Below are 15765 nucleotides of genomic sequence, written 5' to 3'. Positions count from 1 at the left end.
CTGCAATATCGCAGATACTAAACGCCAGACGCCTTGCAAACCAACATCGATGCGAGTGAAATAAGTGCAGAGGCCAGAAGACAATGCAGCCGACCTCTTGAGCTATTCTTTTTTTCTCGACGAGGGTCAGTCTACTCCTCGAATTTCCTCTTGACCCCATTTCCGTTCGCGCCGGGTGGCATCTGTCTCGCACGCCGTCTGCGTTCTTCGTCCTCGGCAGCGGCCTGGGCCTGCCGTTTTTTCCAGGCGGCTTTGACGGCCGGCGCGACGCGGATGAGGTCCTCCTCGGTGACGCGGTCCTCGATACTCTCAAGCACCTTCTCGACGGTTGAGATGTGGTTGGCGTCGGCCTTGTCGTCGCGGAGCCGATGGAACCGCCACCTCCCTTGCTCATCCTTGGAGCATTCGACGATTGAGTCGTCCAGTGGGACCTGCAGGGCCTTAAGGGCCTCCCAGTCCGACTCGGTGACGTACATCTCGCCCCAGGGCTGGTATTCGTTGGCGTTGAGCATGACAAACAGATGGCAGATCGGGATGGCGTCGTAGTCCGGGTACGGCTCGGTGATGCCGTCGGCCTCGTCGTCCGTGTCCGGTTCGAAGAGAGGGAACTCGAGCCGCAGGCGGAAGTCGATGGTGTTCTCGGAGGGGGGCTTCCACTTGAGGATATGCTCGTCTGTGCCGATGCGGTAGGGGGTGCTGCGACAGGTGAAGATGAGGCCGTCGTTGCCGTGAATCTTCTTGACTTTGGGGATGATCTCGCGGAACATCATTTCGATACCGTAGCTGAACTGCGTGGATTTGTCCTCGACCGCGAACGCCCGATGTTTCTTTTCTTCGGGGAATTTCTTATAGAGCGCATTGTACGGCTTCAGCACCTTCTCCTTGAAATACGCTAGCCGCTTGTCCAGCGTCCGGTGCATGAGCTTCTGCCCGTCCAGAACTAAACAGTCGAACACGAGGAACTTGAGCTGCTGCGTGCCGTCCTCGTACGTGTCATTGACCAGCTCGCCATCAATAAGGGTGTCGACGTGGAAGGACTGGAACGTCTCATCGTCCGGCTGGGGGAAGTGCAGGCCCGGCACGTAGCGGTAGTCATTCTTGCGGTCGATGAGGTAGTGAATCTCTGGTACTGGCGAGTCCTCTTCACCACGCGCAAAGTACATAAGACATCGGATGCCGTCCGTTTTCTCGCACACATAGTAGTCTTCCCGTTGGAGCTCGAGGAGATGCCGCTTCGCAAAACTGACTGGCTGCGCGCCGGGGAAATTGAGGTTATTGCGCCCCAGCAGAGCGGCGACCTCCCGGCGGAACTGATCCGCCAGTTCGGGCTCGGCTTTGATGCCTACAGCATCGAGATCGGGAACGGATGGGTTGCCCATTTTCGACGGAGGGGTGACGGTGGCTTTGACAGCGCGTGGAGGGAGGGATGAGCTGAAGGGGAGTGTAGCTGGAGCGACAGGTGAGCTCTCGCCCGGAGGCGCATAAAGCGAGAGGTGTGCGCAATCCTTAATCTAGGGCTGCAGTTGGGTATGGAAAGTTGAATCAGATTGCGGTCATTTCATCCAGATTGACAGAGAGGCGCATCCATGGCAGAATGAAGTTCATTCTTTGATCCCGGCGGCCTTGCGGAGGTACCAGTGGCGGCCTGAGGCAGAACTCTAACTGAAGTATACAGATTGACTCACCAGCTTCTACTCAAAAGAGCACCTTTCATAATTTAGGACCAGATAGTTATATATAGCATATATAGCAGCAAATAGATAACCTGCAAACTTTGGTTTTGCTCTCAAAATTGCGTGTGTAACAAGGCAATATGTCCTTTTAAAGGTTTCTACGAAGGGAAGAAGAGAACAAGAATCGACGTCGTTACGACTCAACTTCAGACAGGAAGACTCCATATGCCGTGTACAATAGACTTAGGGGTATCATTTCATCACAACCTAACAGCACCAGACCGGAATAACCTCATCAATGAACCTCCTTTAAACGCCGTCACACTCGCCAACCGCATGACAAGAAAGAGATATTAGGAAAGGAAACAAGTAGAAGACGGCCATCACCCAAGACCAGCTGGGACGAAGCATAGAAATACAAATCACGAAGAGGCCGCCACCGGTAGCTTTTTTGGAGCTGTAGCAGGGGTCTTCTTCGCTGTATCCGGTGCGTTATCCGATCCAGTCACGGAGACAGGAGATGCTAGGGAAATATCGTCTATCGGCTGAAACGGATTTCCATCGGTTGTCGGAGTGGTATCGCCGGTCGAGAAGAGTCCGCCGCCGCGAGCTCCGCCCAAGGCATGAGAAAGCATCTCCTTGATTCGCACGTACTTGTATTTCTTCGTAGTCGAGATCAATGGATGGGTGACCAGCGGTTGTGGGCGCGAGCGAAGAATTGCCGCCATGACGGCGTCCTTCTCCTCGTCGGAGTCGACGGGACCATTGTTATCCAAATCATCTTGAAGCGGAGCATTCGCATCGATGGCCGCCTCTGTAGGATAGAAGAGAAACAGTCAGCCCTCCGTACTCCAGTGAACGTGAAAAGACGACAACAAACGAAGACACTCACTCTGCTGACGGGCCTGGTTCTTCTTCTGATACGCCTGGAGGAGCATGTCATAAGGCAAAGAACGGCCTGGCACCGCACGCTTTGCACCCATCGAGTGACTCTTGCACGTCAACGAACGCGCACACTGAGCGCCATTCGGCAGAATGACACCGCACTGCTTCTCAACATCGACGGGACCCTTTGGCTTCGGCGCCTTGGGCTTAGGCTCCTCCTTCTTCTTTTTCTTCTTGGGCTCCTTATCCTCCTCGCCCTCGGTCTTGCGCTTCTTGCCCTTCTTCGTCCCGTCCTCCGCCATGCCCTTGACGGCGCTCTTCTTCGCGCCCTTCTGCGCCTTAATCGAATCATCCCCATCCTTGTCGCCGCCCGCGGCGTCGTCATCCCCATCCTTATCCTTCTCTTTGGCCCGGTTCGCCGCGTCGCGCGCCTCTTTCTTCCGTCGTGCCTTCTCCTGCTTCGCTCGGATACAGCCGCGGATATGCTCTACCGCATTCTGTTTGAGGACCGGCCTCTTGCACGTCTTGCATATCACCGTCTCCAAATTGTCCTCCTCACGGGGCTTGCCCGTCGGGAAGGCCGCCATGGTCTTCTCATCGATCTCCGGAAGTATGGGCGACGAGCCCGGCGATTCGGGCACTTCTACAATTGGGGAGGTGCACATTAGCCTCCTTTCATCCCCTCGAAAGCTCCGATAGCTTGTATCCGAGCGTATCCAGCAAAGACCTACCCGCAGCAGCCTTCTTCGCCTTGGCCGACTTGGCCGCCTTCTTCAATTTGATCTTCGTAAGTTTCGCATCTTTCTCGGAGTACTTGTACCCCGATGCGTCTACCAAGCTGCCCGAGTTCGAAGCGACCGACGACGCTGTGCACGGGAATACCACCAATTAGCGTTCATCACCCCAACACCAGTATCTCGTGACAGTGTGCCCACGTACCTCGACCAGAATCACCGTTAGTACCCATGATCGAGCGCGTACAAAAGGTTGGTCCGTAACTCGAGTGCGATGAACAGCCCGATCAAGCCAGTGATGGAAATTCCGACCGTCTGATGAGCAGAAGGTGGGCGATAAATGTGTTGATGAGTCCAAGTGCTGCGGCGGGTTTTGGCTGTCTGGCTCCGGAATTGATCAGTTCACTGGGGCCTCCGCATGAGACGGTCACGTGAGGATATCAGTCTATGATAAGCAGAGGGGAACAACACAAATCATGTCTATTCAGAGTAATTGCTAATAATTAGTGAAAGTCAAGTACTTGCAGCGTTGTTCTCAGATAGATTGATATTGTACATGTGCTTTTACTATACAAGATGGAAATGCGAAAGGCGTTCAATGTATCCAGTGTTGTAACTGGGGTTTGACCTCGGAACAGAATGTGCCTCATAATCCATGCTTCGAGAAACACAGACTGCTATTCGTCCCTCCGAATCCAAAGCTGTTTGTTAGTGCTACAGTGATCTGACGCTCTTGTGCCCGGTTCGGGGCGTAGTTGCAGTCAAAGCCTTCCGCCAGACGGTCCAAGTTGATGGTCGGTGGCATCACATTCTAACGATATCAACAATCAGTAAAGCATATTCGTCTCAACTTATGGCTCTAGAACATACCTCTTTGATAGCAAGAACTGTGAATAACGCCTCCAGAGCACCGGCGCCGCCGAGTAAATGACCTACAGCCCCCTTTGTGCTGCTGACATTGATCTCAGCCGCGTTCTGCTTCCCTCCAGGGCCGAGAAGGAGAGACTTTATTGCTGCATTTTCCGCAGCATCCCCAACCACAGTGGACGTAGCGTGTGCATTGACATAGTCGACAGCAGACGGTGGGAGTTTCGCATTTTTTAGTGCCTTCTTCATCGCCATCCATGCCCCTTCGCCATTTTCCTTAGGCGCTGTCATATGGTGGGCATCGCCGGAGCAGCCGTAGCCTTTCAGCTCTGCGTAAATGCGAGCCCCTCTGGCCTTTGCATGCCCCAATTCCTAATGGACCAAAAAAAAGCTCTAGTCAGCACCAGTTGATGTCGTCGAAGAGGCCACCCACCTCTAGTACTAGCATGGCCGCGCCTTCGCCGACTACAAATCCTTGCCGGTCTGCATCAAACGGTCTCGATGCCTTTTCCGGGGCATCGTTGAAATCAGTGGCGAGGCTTCTGGCTCGAGCAAAGCCGCCAATGGCCAACGGATGAATGCATGACTCCGCACCGCCAGCGAGCATCACGTCCGCATCACCACACGTGATAAAACGAGCTGCATCACCAATCGAATGCGCTCCGGTCGTGCAGGCCGTTGTGACCGCATGATTGGGGCCCTTCCCAAATAAGTGTCTCGCCCAAGTGATTGATTCGGGGTAATCACTCACCATAAATCCATACCTCATAGAGAGATGACCAGCGCCCAAATTGATCAGGAGCTTCGGGACAAACAATGGAGATACCTTTCTGTACCCCTGCACAAGACATTGTCAACCAAGAGGACGCTTTGGAACCATGAGCGGAAGGACCAACCCCCTTGTCATATGCCACGACCGTGTCATATATCTCATCAAAGTTCCCAATCCCGGAACCCAGACAAACACCCTAGACGCATTATCAGACGCGGCGCTCGCGTCAGTACCGCATCAACCGTCACGCACCGTAGCTTCTCTATCCTCGAACGCGGTAGGCTTCCAGCCGGCATCTTCCAGCGCTTCCTCGGAGGCAGCCATGGCATACTGGGCGAACCGAGCCATCTTCCGCTCGTCCTACCGAACCAAGCCCATAACCCTCAGCACAAATACCCCAATCCAGTCAGGAAGAGACGCCAACAGTCATCACCTACATCTCTGCTTAACCATTCAGAAGCCGTCCAACCGCCGTCCTGCCGGGGGCCTGCAGGTACCACAGCGGCAATCTGACAAGGCAAGTCCGCGAACCGAGCATCGCGGTGCTTCACATTGACAATACCGCAATGACCATCCAGCAGGCGTTTCCAGGTGCGACGGACCCCTACACATCAAAACAAGAATAAAGCGATATGATTAGCAATGCCATTCGGCGCAAAGTTCCGGTTTTGGTCGTTTGCAAAGACCTTCCCCTTCTGGACAATCGGAGGAGTGGGGAATGAGAACCCGCCCAGTTGATGGAGGCCGAGGAAGAGAGAAATCAAAACATCGCGACGAGGTAGTCTCCCCAGCAGGGATGTCAAGATGATCTAGTGCACGCGCAAAGATGTACTGGCATGTAGGAAGAGGAAAAGTGTCAAAGGGACGGATGGCACCGACTCACCTACACCCAGAGGTGTTACTGCGCCTAAACCCGTTACAACAACACGACGCATGGCATACTGATAGACGGCCGAAAGGGTACAAACAAAAGACCGTAGAACTTGTTCAAGAGGTAGATAACTATCGACCTATGATACTTCCTCTATGATGTTCAAATTGGAATTATTTCCGACCCAGCCAATAATGACCAGCGTCTAAGCAGTGGTCACTGGGAGTCTGGGACGGACCAGAAGGGAAAGTCTGCACGACATCCATCAGAAAGTTGCCGCCCACTTTTTCTCTGGTCCATGGGCATGGACTCCCAACTCTGAACAGCACAGCGGGGCTGCGAATGACGGAGAAAGAGCCACAGGATTGATTCTGATTTGTTGCCAGGTTGATATATCATATTTGACAGTTGAATTATGTTCGAAAGATAGAAGCATTTATGATTCTCCATGATTCGATGGAATCGCCGAGAGAGCCCCGGTTTGCTGCTGAATTAGAGAACATATTAAGAGCCAAGTTTCTCTTGTCGCATCCCTCTTCTTCTCTAGCCATTGCATCTAGGAGTCTTCTGCGCTTCTCTAATATACCATTATGAAGCCCACTCTGGTCAGCTTGCTGGCTTTGGCGGGGACGGCCCTGGGCCACGCCCATCACGACGATGCCGAAGTTGTACCCGAGAGTTTGCGGGAAGAATTGCTGAAGAAATGGGACCAGGAGGTATGAGGGATATTGTAGATTTACCTACTCACAGATGTATACGATGCTCATTGTTTCTAGTTTACATTTTCCGGCATTGCCAGCTTCGCCCACTTGAAACCCGTCAAGTGTCTGGTTGAGCCCGATGAGCGTTATGATATCGCCGTAATCGGCGCGCCCTTCGATACAGCCGTCAGCTACAGGCCTGGTACGTTGGTATCCATTCATATGCGACTGGCAAGGGTATCCTAATAATATCGTCGCAGGCGCCCGCTTCGGCCCGCGTGCGATTCGCGCCGCCAGCGCCCGCCAGATGGCAGGCACCAGCTACAACACGCGCGCAGGCATCAACCCGTACAGCTCCTGGGCGACGGTGAAGGACTGCGGCGACATCCCCATCACCCCCTTTGACAACGGCCTGGCCGAGCGCCAGATGTACGAAGCCTTCCTGGAACTCGGGTCCCGGCCGGCTGTGACGCCCGCGGACTCCAAGCACGGCGCCAAGGGCATCTCCGCCGGCAAGGCGAAACTGGTAACGCTGGGCGGCGACCACAGCGTTGCGCTGCCTGCTCTGCGCGCCCTGTACCAGATCTACCAGAAGCCCATCACAGTGCTGCACTTTGACGCGCACCTTGACACCTGGAATCCGATCCGGTACTCGGCCTACTGGACATCCGAACAGTCGCACTTCAACCACGGCAGCTTTTTCCACAAGGCGAGTCGCGAGGGCTTGATTTGCAACTCGACTTCCGCCCACGCCGGTCTGCGCACCCGGCTCACGGGCGTCGACGACAGCGACTACACCGCCCCCAATACGCCCGAGCAAGGGTTCATGCGCATCCACGCCGATGACATCGACGAGCTCGGCCCCATGGGCATCGTGGACAAGATCATCGAGCGCATTGGCCTCGACCCGGAACAGCCCGTTTACTTGTCCGTCGACATCGATGTGCTGGACCCCTCCACTGCGCCGGGAACAGGCACCCCGGAGCCGGGCGGTTGGACCACCCGCGAATTCATCCGCATCCTGCGCGGCATTGAGAAGCTGAACATCGTCGGCGCGGATATCGTCGAGGTCTCCCCCAGCTACGACAACAAGGGCGAGACCACCGCTCTGGCAGCGGCCCAGGTCGCCTTTGAGATTATCACCAGTATCGTTAAGGCCGGCGCGGGCGAGGATCTCGGCGGTTGGTACGGACGCAAGTCTGAGGATCAGGTATCTGCGGAGGAGATTGTCAAGGAAGAGACGAAGGACGAATTATAACGATTAGAATGCACCTCTTGACAGTGTGGCTGAGGGGACAATCGCCAGTCCAGCAATTCCGCACGAGAATAGAAGTACATAGAGCTGCATCTTGATCACATGACACAATTGAATGAAGTTAACGACCCTACTTCACTTGCTCTTCACTTGCTCGGGTAGCTCCCCAACCTACGGCACACCACTTAGGCATAGGAAAAACCACTTCCCACGTACAAGTCGACTAAGCCAATCCGCGAATGCAAAGGCTGAGTAGAGCCACGCAGCGCAAGGGAATTCACCCAGTTCATGTCATTTGCTTAATTGTATCTGTCGTCTGTACTGCTCTAGTTCCATGTGTCTTGCGAAAATCATAATAAAGCGTCATGAAGAGGGTCAAAGCATGTAGTCGAAGTAGGAGGGAATATTTGGTGACAAGAAGCGACAGATCACGCAGCAAGATAAGAAGCAGGAAAAGAGGAGAAAAATAATCTGAAAACAGATTAATATCATCAGCCAGCCAAAACAACGACGCCCTGACTTCCAACGCCGATAGAGACGATGAGAGGTTGATCGGAACCTGGGGTAATGAAAATCGAGGATCAAGAATGGTTTGATGAAGCAGGATGAAGAGCACGGGAATTGAGAAAAGGTAGGGGACAAATAGAGCAGAGAAAGAGAGATCAACCCGTTGCAGTGAGCAAATAGAAGAGAAAGGTGTTGGCTTGCCGCAAGAGATATAACGTTGCGTATTGATGGTCGGCACAAGGGCGAAGATTCAAGGAATCAAAAGTATCGTGTGAAATGGCCAAGCTGGGGATAGGAATGCATCATTGTTTCGACGAAAGCGGTACCGCGTAAAGAAGAGCTCGAGAGATTATAGTGAGACGTTAATCGAGTAAGCAGTGACCCTGTAGCTGGGAAAGCTTTCTTCCGAAACTCCATAAACCTGTGGCACTCTTCGATAAAAATCTGAATCGCGTAATATCTCTGTTGAGGCTGGCGTCAATGAGACAATACCCTCAATGAGGAGAGGGTTCTTCCAGAGCGGACCGACCTGAATCGCCTTGATGTACAGAAGGTTTGGATGGAAGATTTTACAGCAAGACGCATCTGGACTTCTTCTTCGGGGCGGGCTCCAGGGCCGCAACAATTGCCTATGATTGGAAATCCGAGTCAGCGTCCGATATGACTTATTCGATTGGTATCGCAGCCAAAACGAACCTCATCAAAGACATCCTTAAGCTTGTACTGTGTCAAAGCGGAGCACTCGACGTATTTTACAGCACCCAGCTCCTTCGCCATACGATCGCCATCTTCCTTGCGGATGGGTTGCATCTTCTGACGGGAGAGCTTCTCGCGAACGGCAGGGTCATCCCGAAGATCAACTTGGGTACCGACGATCAAACAGGGCACACCGGGGCAGTGATGGTGCACCTCAGGAAACCACTTCTCGCGGACGTTTTCGAACGAGGCAGGAGAGGTCACCGAGAAGCAGACGAGGAAGACATCTGTCTGAGGGTAGGAAAGGGGGCGGAGACGGTCATAATCCTCCTGACCGGCGGTATCGAACAGTCCCAAGGTATAAGGCTCATCGCCGATCCTATATCAGGCGAGTCCAAGTTAGTTGATGATAGCCTTTTTGGGTGCTGAAAGAAATGACGAAGTCGCTTCCCACACAGTGCTAGTTTCGACTACAGGGAGGCGTGGGCGAAGAATGAAAGGACGAGGTTGTATATCACAAGGGTGCATTGAACCGTAAAATTGAGAGTTAGATGTCACTTACATGACAGTAACCGCATAGTTGTCAAAGACGGTGGGGACATATTCTGAGGGGAACTTGTTTGTTGTATAAGAGATAAGAAGGCATGTCTTTCCCACAGCACCATCACCGACGACGACACATCTGTAGATAATGAAAAGAACCTCGTTAGCATTTGACTGATTCACAGGGATACTTTGACTGTCCACTAAAGATACTACCCAGAAAGGACAAGGGGGAAATAGAAGGAGGGGAAAAGGAAGGGAAGGTGATGACGAAGACAGAAGTGAAGAAATGGGGACGATTCAACGTACTTAATTGTAGCTACAACCATATTGCAAACTTAGATATAGAAACGATCTCTTGAGAGCGAGAGCGTTGAAAAAATGCTCCAGCTGATCCACAGGCTCAAGAACGGCGACGAGGAGCGAGGGTGCGTAAAGAGTATAATAGATAGGGAGGAAATCGCGGTGAGGAGGATCGTCAAAAAGGAGACGAAATGGAGATGGCAGAATCTAGATAATGATGGACGGTGGTGAATGGGAACAGAGGTAGTGCGTGCAAGGGAAGGTCAAGACACAAAATGAGATGGAAATAATTATTTTGGAGATGGAGAACAATAAGTTGATGGGGAGGATGACGGCCAGCAGATCGAGAGAGAGGGAGAAAGAGTATGGTATGGTGGTGTGCGGTGAAAGGCTAGCTAAGGCAATCAGTCAGTATCCGTGAATGAAAGAGGACGGGAGTGATGGTCGAGCCAGCCAATGTGGGCGGGCGGGAGAAGTGGAGGAGAAGGAGGGACAGAGCTCGGTCTAGCACTCTAACAGTCTAAGTAAGGTAGGACTCTTAGCTAGGTACGGAGCAACTAACAGGAACAGCAAGAGGCCAAGTACCTTGAGCTACCTAGGTAAGGACTCAGACGCAGTACGGAGTACCTTAAAGTGGAAGCTGTGTCTGTGTCTCAAGGCCGATCAAGACTATCTCACACCATCAAAATCTCTCGGCTGCTTTGATGATAACCATTACTTTTCAATTGCCATCATTTACATCTGCAACTTTGTTGAAGATTGTCGTACAATACAGAACCAGAACCCATCAAGGCAAGAATGACAAGACTCATCGTGACAATAAAGAAAATTTCCCTCTCGTCATATTCGTTTTCATCGTCAGAGGTGTCATCGATCTGATATTCTGAAGCAGAAAGAACACGGGTTGCGCTCCTATTGCCTATTCCCATCGCCGTTTTGAAGGGAACACCATTCGATTTGTGGCCCCATACCAAGTGTTGTTATCTCTCCAACGAGGGGAAGGAGAAGCAGCCGCGGTAGTTTGGTAGTTTTGGATGGTGAGAAGTAATCGCGCGGAGACAACCCCACGCTCATGCTTTTGCGATTTCTTTCCGAGAAACACATGAATTAACACCAAGGAACAGCTACATAGCTAACTAGGCCCTATTCAATGGCTTGAGCCTCTGGCAGTGCCACTGTAATGCGAGCCTCCGTGTTCTAATTGTCAAGATGGTAGCCGATTTTTACAAAGCATAATTATGACTTGGACCAGATCCAGAGGTGTCAATAACAGGCCAGAGGTTCCCCATCACTAAGTACACTCTCTCGGCCAGTCAGATTTTGCCATCACCTCCATATTTGTCTGGACCGTTGCTCGTCCTTCGGTTCGACTATTTGGTAAAATTTAGGCTATGGATCGGGTCAAACTTGAGACGTGATCGTCGGAAAACAAATAACCACATGATTCTCCACAGTCAAGAATATAGGACGCAGGAGCAATGCAATGGTCACACTGCAACTCCTGTAACCGCCTCTGGAGGTCAATGTTTATTATTTTTACTTATATTCTCTGCCGCAGCCATTCGAATGGAAGGTTGCTTTTGAAGGTGTGCGAGTGGGCAAAAATAACAACAAATTATCGTCCATCTGTATCCAACTGTTGCTGTTACACAACTCTGCCATTTAGCTCCGCCAGCAGCCAACCTGAATTGGCCATTTGGCCATCTACCTTCACCAGAGCTTCACGCTGTATGAGCTTATTAGAACTGCTCACTGGTCCTTTCCAGCGAATCTGACTCGAGGTTTCGAGCTTCGAGGCGGCCGCCCTTCCCAGCATGTTGAGCGCCCTGACGAGGCTTTCAAAACACAACTAACCTTTCAAGACTGATTCATATTGACTCCCAAACAAACTAGTACGGGGATATGAATCCGTGATATTGCGCATCTGGCTCTTAGTGAGGTTCATGTTTCTCACAATATCTATCCTCGCGTTGCATGGACTATCGGCCTGATGGCCCTGAATGATTGCGTTCCTCAAAATAACAATTGATCTGAGCTTAAACTGTGATGAATACCAGCTGATAGGAAGTTCGGTGGAGGAGGAAGCTCGAGGAGCAAAGGATAAGGGTAACTGCGAGGAGTTACCATCTTCTAGTGATTCGTAGCCAAGTTCCCAGATATCTACAACTAAGCACTGAAATCAACAATGACCAAAGATGACACAGGACGTAATATCCCTGAAAGGGTGGCCCCAATTACGGAATTTCTGGGACAATGCCTTTTCTCAGGAACTATCCATATCATCATCCGAGCATGACGAACAAGAAATCATCTCCGACACCTGTCGAGAGAAGCAGACATAGACAGATTCTTCGTGAGGTGTCATTTACCGTGCATACAGCCACGTTTCAGACCTGCATAAGCCAATCCTAACCAACACGGGATAAGAATCGTTCTGTAACCTTGATTAGAAATGCAGTCATCGGTGTTCAGGGAATCACTCGGAGTCCGAAACGGGGTTCCGCTATGTTGCATGTTATCGTCCACCATCCTTAAGATACTCAGTACTCCTTGTCGGGAAACTGATGGAACTAGTTAGCAGTGCTGCGTAGACCGTACAAGGATAGGAAATGAGATGGACCTTCTGGAAGCAAACACGAGCACAATTCCTCTGCAGCCCTCCCAGAACCCCCTCGAATGGACGTTCTCTCAACCACAGTAATGTGATAGGGAGCCTCGAAATTTCAGTCGAACTACCTCATGTTAGTACTCTGATCGAATACAACAAGGCTACATGGATTGATACTCAAGCTTGTTAATGGCATGAGTTATGCGGCAATGCCAGCTTTTCAGGGGAAACTGGGAGCAAGCGGTCAAGTGACTCAGGCGAATGACGTCTGGATACGAAAGCGGTTTAAGGCATAGATACAACAAAAAAAGCCTGGTGTTAGATAGTAGTCGTCTAATCATTCTGTTCGTGACTGCGTCTATATAAATATCATGACAATCCCTGGGCCTTCTTGTACAATCTCTTTCCTGGGAAATGGTAACCGACACGGAATCTGCTCTGGCCAGAGCATATCCAGGATCTTGCAATGTAATATGTACACTGTAATCCATTACGCCAATAGAAATGCATGGTTGGTTGCTGACTGTTGCCAGGATTGTTTTCTTCGTGTCATTCAACCATAAATTCCAGACAATGATCCCCTTCACCTGGTGAAGTCCTTGCGTCGCATAAGCTCGTAGAATTCATGGCACTGCTGCGTCTAGCAGCATAGTTGTAGATGTCTCCAAGGAACTCAAGACAGTTCACGTTCGTTTGACGTGTCTATCCGGTTCGACTCCTTCCTCTTCAGTGGGGACTGGTTCAACCAGAGGTTCCTCAGTCATCTAGTCGAGCAGTTAGCCTGGATCAAAGGTAAGAATAAAATCAATCATGAATCACCTTATCAAGTTTGTAATCCTCCATCGCCAAGCTCAAGGGTATCAATGGTACTACGGCAATGAGAGCCAGAATCAGAAGCTTTTTGAACGTCTCCTGGTATGCTTGGTTGATAGCGACCCTGACGGGGGATCCGAGAGGGTACGAGAGTGCCTTCGTTATCTTGCCGAAGATTGCATCCGCATCTCCTTTGTTCTCTTCGGGAAGGTAAAGTCGAAGCTTGCGTGGGATATTATGCGTCCAAACTGCCCCCGAGAGTGCAGCACCAACCGCGCCGCCCATCTCCATGGACGTCAGAAACATGGCCGTGGCGGCGGCAACTTCCTGGTGACTGGCAGATGCTTGGACTCCCAACTGTACTGGGACATTGAGGAGTCCGCCACCAATGCCGACGACCACCTGAGTCACTAAGACTTGCGTTGGCGTACTTCCTTCGCGACGAGTTACCATCATCAGCACCATGCCTATAATATAGATCACGCAGCCAGCAATGACGAATATCCGATAGCGCCGGGTGTATTTGATCAATATCGAGACCGTAAAGGCAGCAATTGTCGAGGTGAAGGCAAATGTTTGAGTAAACCGGCCAGCAGTAGCGACGTCGTAACCTTGAACAACCTGGAGATAGGAATAAAAGTATGGCTGAACAGAGAAATAAAATGCCACTGAGATGCGTCAGCAAAAATTCGAAGGATGTCTCGCGGAAGAGAACAGTAAACACTCACTGAAATACCAAAATGCAAGGGTGCAGCCAGCAAGAGCAGTCCGCTGTTTAAGAAGATGCAGGGACAAAAGGGGCTTTGGAGCCAGTCTTTTGGAGCTTTCCCAGAATGGCAGAGCGATCAAACAGATTAAGCCGACTATGATCATCGCAACGATGCTGTCGGACTTCCAGCCATTCTTCGAGTTCGCAGCAAGAGTAAGAGGCACCAAGATCAATGTAACCGCCGCGGATAATAGGATCAAGCCGCCCATGTCCAAGTCATACCATGTACGGCGCAATACTGCAAAGAAGCCGCCGCGGTGCCGAGACTTTAATTTAATGAGGTTCAGCCTCCTTGCCTTACGTTGATTCAGCAGCAAGGAAAGCGCTAAGGGCAGGAAAGAGGCAGGCAGAATAATCGACCACATCCCGTAGCCCCAGCGCCACGAGGCGTGCTTCAGCACCGCATCTGCGATAGTCGGCCCAATCCAGACGGTCACAAGGAAAGGGAATTCAGGTAGCAGCGCCAGAAAGGCACGGTTCAGCAAATTACTGCTGTCAGCAATGAAAACTTGTTGCAGTATTTGGAGACCCGTGGAACCGGCGGAATAGAAGATTTGAGCAGACGCATACGTTTGCACGTTGGTGGAGGCGGCCATCTGAATATACCCAAGCACGTATATGAGAATACTAACACAGAATGCTTCAAAGCGACCGAAGACATCCGCGACTTTCGCCATAGGAGGTTTTATGACAGCTGCGAGATGTCAGTTGGCCCTACACTGCAATATTAAAGACCTGGCAAGATAATAGTACTTACCGTTGACCACATTCTGGACAACCAAAACAGTGGAAATCAAGGAGTGCTTGCTAAAAGCACTCGTTGCATATGCTCCGAGTGACGCGACGGTCTGGCCCTCTAGAGACGTGCAAAATGACATGAGAAAGATACTGTTCAAAGATGTCAGTATGATAAGACGCGCCGTGCATGTCCGATACGAACTAACCTGACATATGCTATGACCAGAGACCGTACAGTCCAAGTCAAATTGATCGCTTCGATTTTTCTAACGCCTTCCTGCACCGAATCTTCCGAAATTGACGTTCTGTCACTATTGAAACCGCCAGTATCATCCTGTCCCTGGAGAAACCGTTCTCCTTCATCATCGCTGTGTTGTTCCATCTGGTCGATTGTGCCATAAGAGGGTCCTGTTCGGTGATCGAGAAGGGGCATTTCGCTTGGACGGAGTTGTCAGAGAGAAACCCAGATGTATTGCTTCTGTACAAGCGATGTCCATTTATAGATGCCGGCAAAACGTGGTCTCGAGGAGGAGCGCGAGTGTATGTGTAACAGGGCCAACAAGCCGTAACCGAAGAAAGGCACCGAGCAGCGAAGCAGTGACCACACCGAGATATGAGTGAGGTGAAGTTCGAGGATATTCGTGGTCCGAGCCAGTCGATGACCTGAATAGAAAAAGCAAATTGCAAATAGTGGGAAAAACAGGGGTATCCCAGTAAAGGAAAAGGGAACGAAGAAAACAATGAGAAACGTCCGCGATGCTCTGAGTCGGGCACCGCATTCATCAGTAACAGATCTCACAAGAGCGGATATGGGTGTAAGCCTGCCGCACAAGAAGACCCAGTAGTCGAGCCAGGAGGCCTGACAATCCTTTCAAATTATTATTTAATTACAGCCGCGCAACACGATCTAGAGGCGCACTTATGCACGTCGACGTGGGCTGCAGCAAAATATGAGATCCCGAAGAGCCTATGGGCTTGACGCCCGAGGCTCCAATAGGTAATATGGCCCCGCGAGGCACCAGGATATTGG

The 15765-nt window shown here is 51.2% G+C and overlaps 6 protein-coding genes across 6 annotated transcripts; 1 reads left to right on the top strand and 5 right to left on the bottom strand.

Annotated features, from left to right (window-relative positions):
* Positions 1 to 131: 131 nt before the first annotated feature.
* On the bottom strand, positions 132 to 1379 carry Aud_000691 (mRNA guanylyltransferase; the record flags this gene model as incomplete). The annotated part of the gene is made up of 1 exon (XM_043286198.1): positions 132 to 1379. One exon carries the CDS (start codon positions 1377 to 1379, stop codon positions 132 to 134), a length of 1248 nt encoding a protein of 415 aa, XP_043142133.1.
* Positions 1380 to 2095: 716 nt separating this feature from the next.
* Positions 2096 to 3525, bottom strand: Aud_000690 (deubiquitination module subunit SGF73; the record flags this gene model as incomplete). The annotated part of the gene is made up of 4 exons (XM_043286197.1): positions 2096 to 2487; positions 2566 to 3201; positions 3290 to 3424; positions 3498 to 3525. 4 exons carry the CDS (start codon positions 3523 to 3525, stop codon positions 2096 to 2098), a joined length of 1191 nt encoding a protein of 396 aa, XP_043142132.1.
* Positions 3526 to 3938: 413 nt separating this feature from the next.
* Aud_000689 (putative beta-ketoacyl synthase (Cem1)) lies at positions 3939 to 5866 on the bottom strand (the record flags this gene model as incomplete). Its single annotated transcript, XM_043286196.1, has 8 exons — positions 3939 to 4103; positions 4163 to 4531; positions 4593 to 4859; positions 4911 to 4997; positions 5056 to 5127; positions 5184 to 5291; positions 5369 to 5535; positions 5815 to 5866. The coding sequence occupies 8 exons, from the start codon at positions 5864 to 5866 to the stop codon at positions 3939 to 3941; spliced, it is 1287 nt and encodes a 428-aa protein (XP_043142131.1).
* A 526-nt stretch (positions 5867 to 6392) lies between these two features.
* Aud_000688 (agmatinase) lies at positions 6393 to 7761 on the top strand (the record flags this gene model as incomplete). Its single annotated transcript, XM_043286195.1, has 3 exons — positions 6393 to 6518; positions 6579 to 6705; positions 6764 to 7761. The coding sequence occupies 3 exons, from the start codon at positions 6393 to 6395 to the stop codon at positions 7759 to 7761; spliced, it is 1251 nt and encodes a 416-aa protein (XP_043142130.1).
* Positions 7762 to 8834: 1073 nt separating this feature from the next.
* On the bottom strand, positions 8835 to 9833 carry cdc42 (Rho family GTPase CDC42; the record flags this gene model as incomplete). The annotated part of the gene is made up of 4 exons (XM_043286194.1): positions 8835 to 8894; positions 8962 to 9340; positions 9524 to 9643; positions 9814 to 9833. The coding sequence occupies 4 exons, from the start codon at positions 9831 to 9833 to the stop codon at positions 8835 to 8837; spliced, it is 579 nt and encodes a 192-aa protein (XP_043142129.1).
* Positions 9834 to 13098: 3265 nt separating this feature from the next.
* Positions 13099 to 15168, bottom strand: mirC (siderochrome-iron transporter MirC; the record flags this gene model as incomplete). The annotated part of the gene is made up of 5 exons (XM_043286193.1): positions 13099 to 13179; positions 13235 to 13849; positions 14093 to 14691; positions 14755 to 14885; positions 14942 to 15168. The coding sequence occupies 5 exons, from the start codon at positions 15166 to 15168 to the stop codon at positions 13099 to 13101; spliced, it is 1653 nt and encodes a 550-aa protein (XP_043142128.1).
* Between the last annotated feature and the right edge of the window lie 597 nt (positions 15169 to 15765).

The sequence above is a fragment of the Aspergillus udagawae genome (assembly GCF_001078395.1).
Source record: "Aspergillus udagawae IFM 46973 DNA, scaffold_1, whole genome shotgun sequence".
NCBI lineage: Eukaryota > Fungi > Ascomycota > Eurotiomycetes > Eurotiales > Aspergillaceae > Aspergillus > Aspergillus udagawae.
Note: the sequence above shows the minus strand (reverse complement) of the source record. Positions and strands in the feature narration are given on the sequence as shown.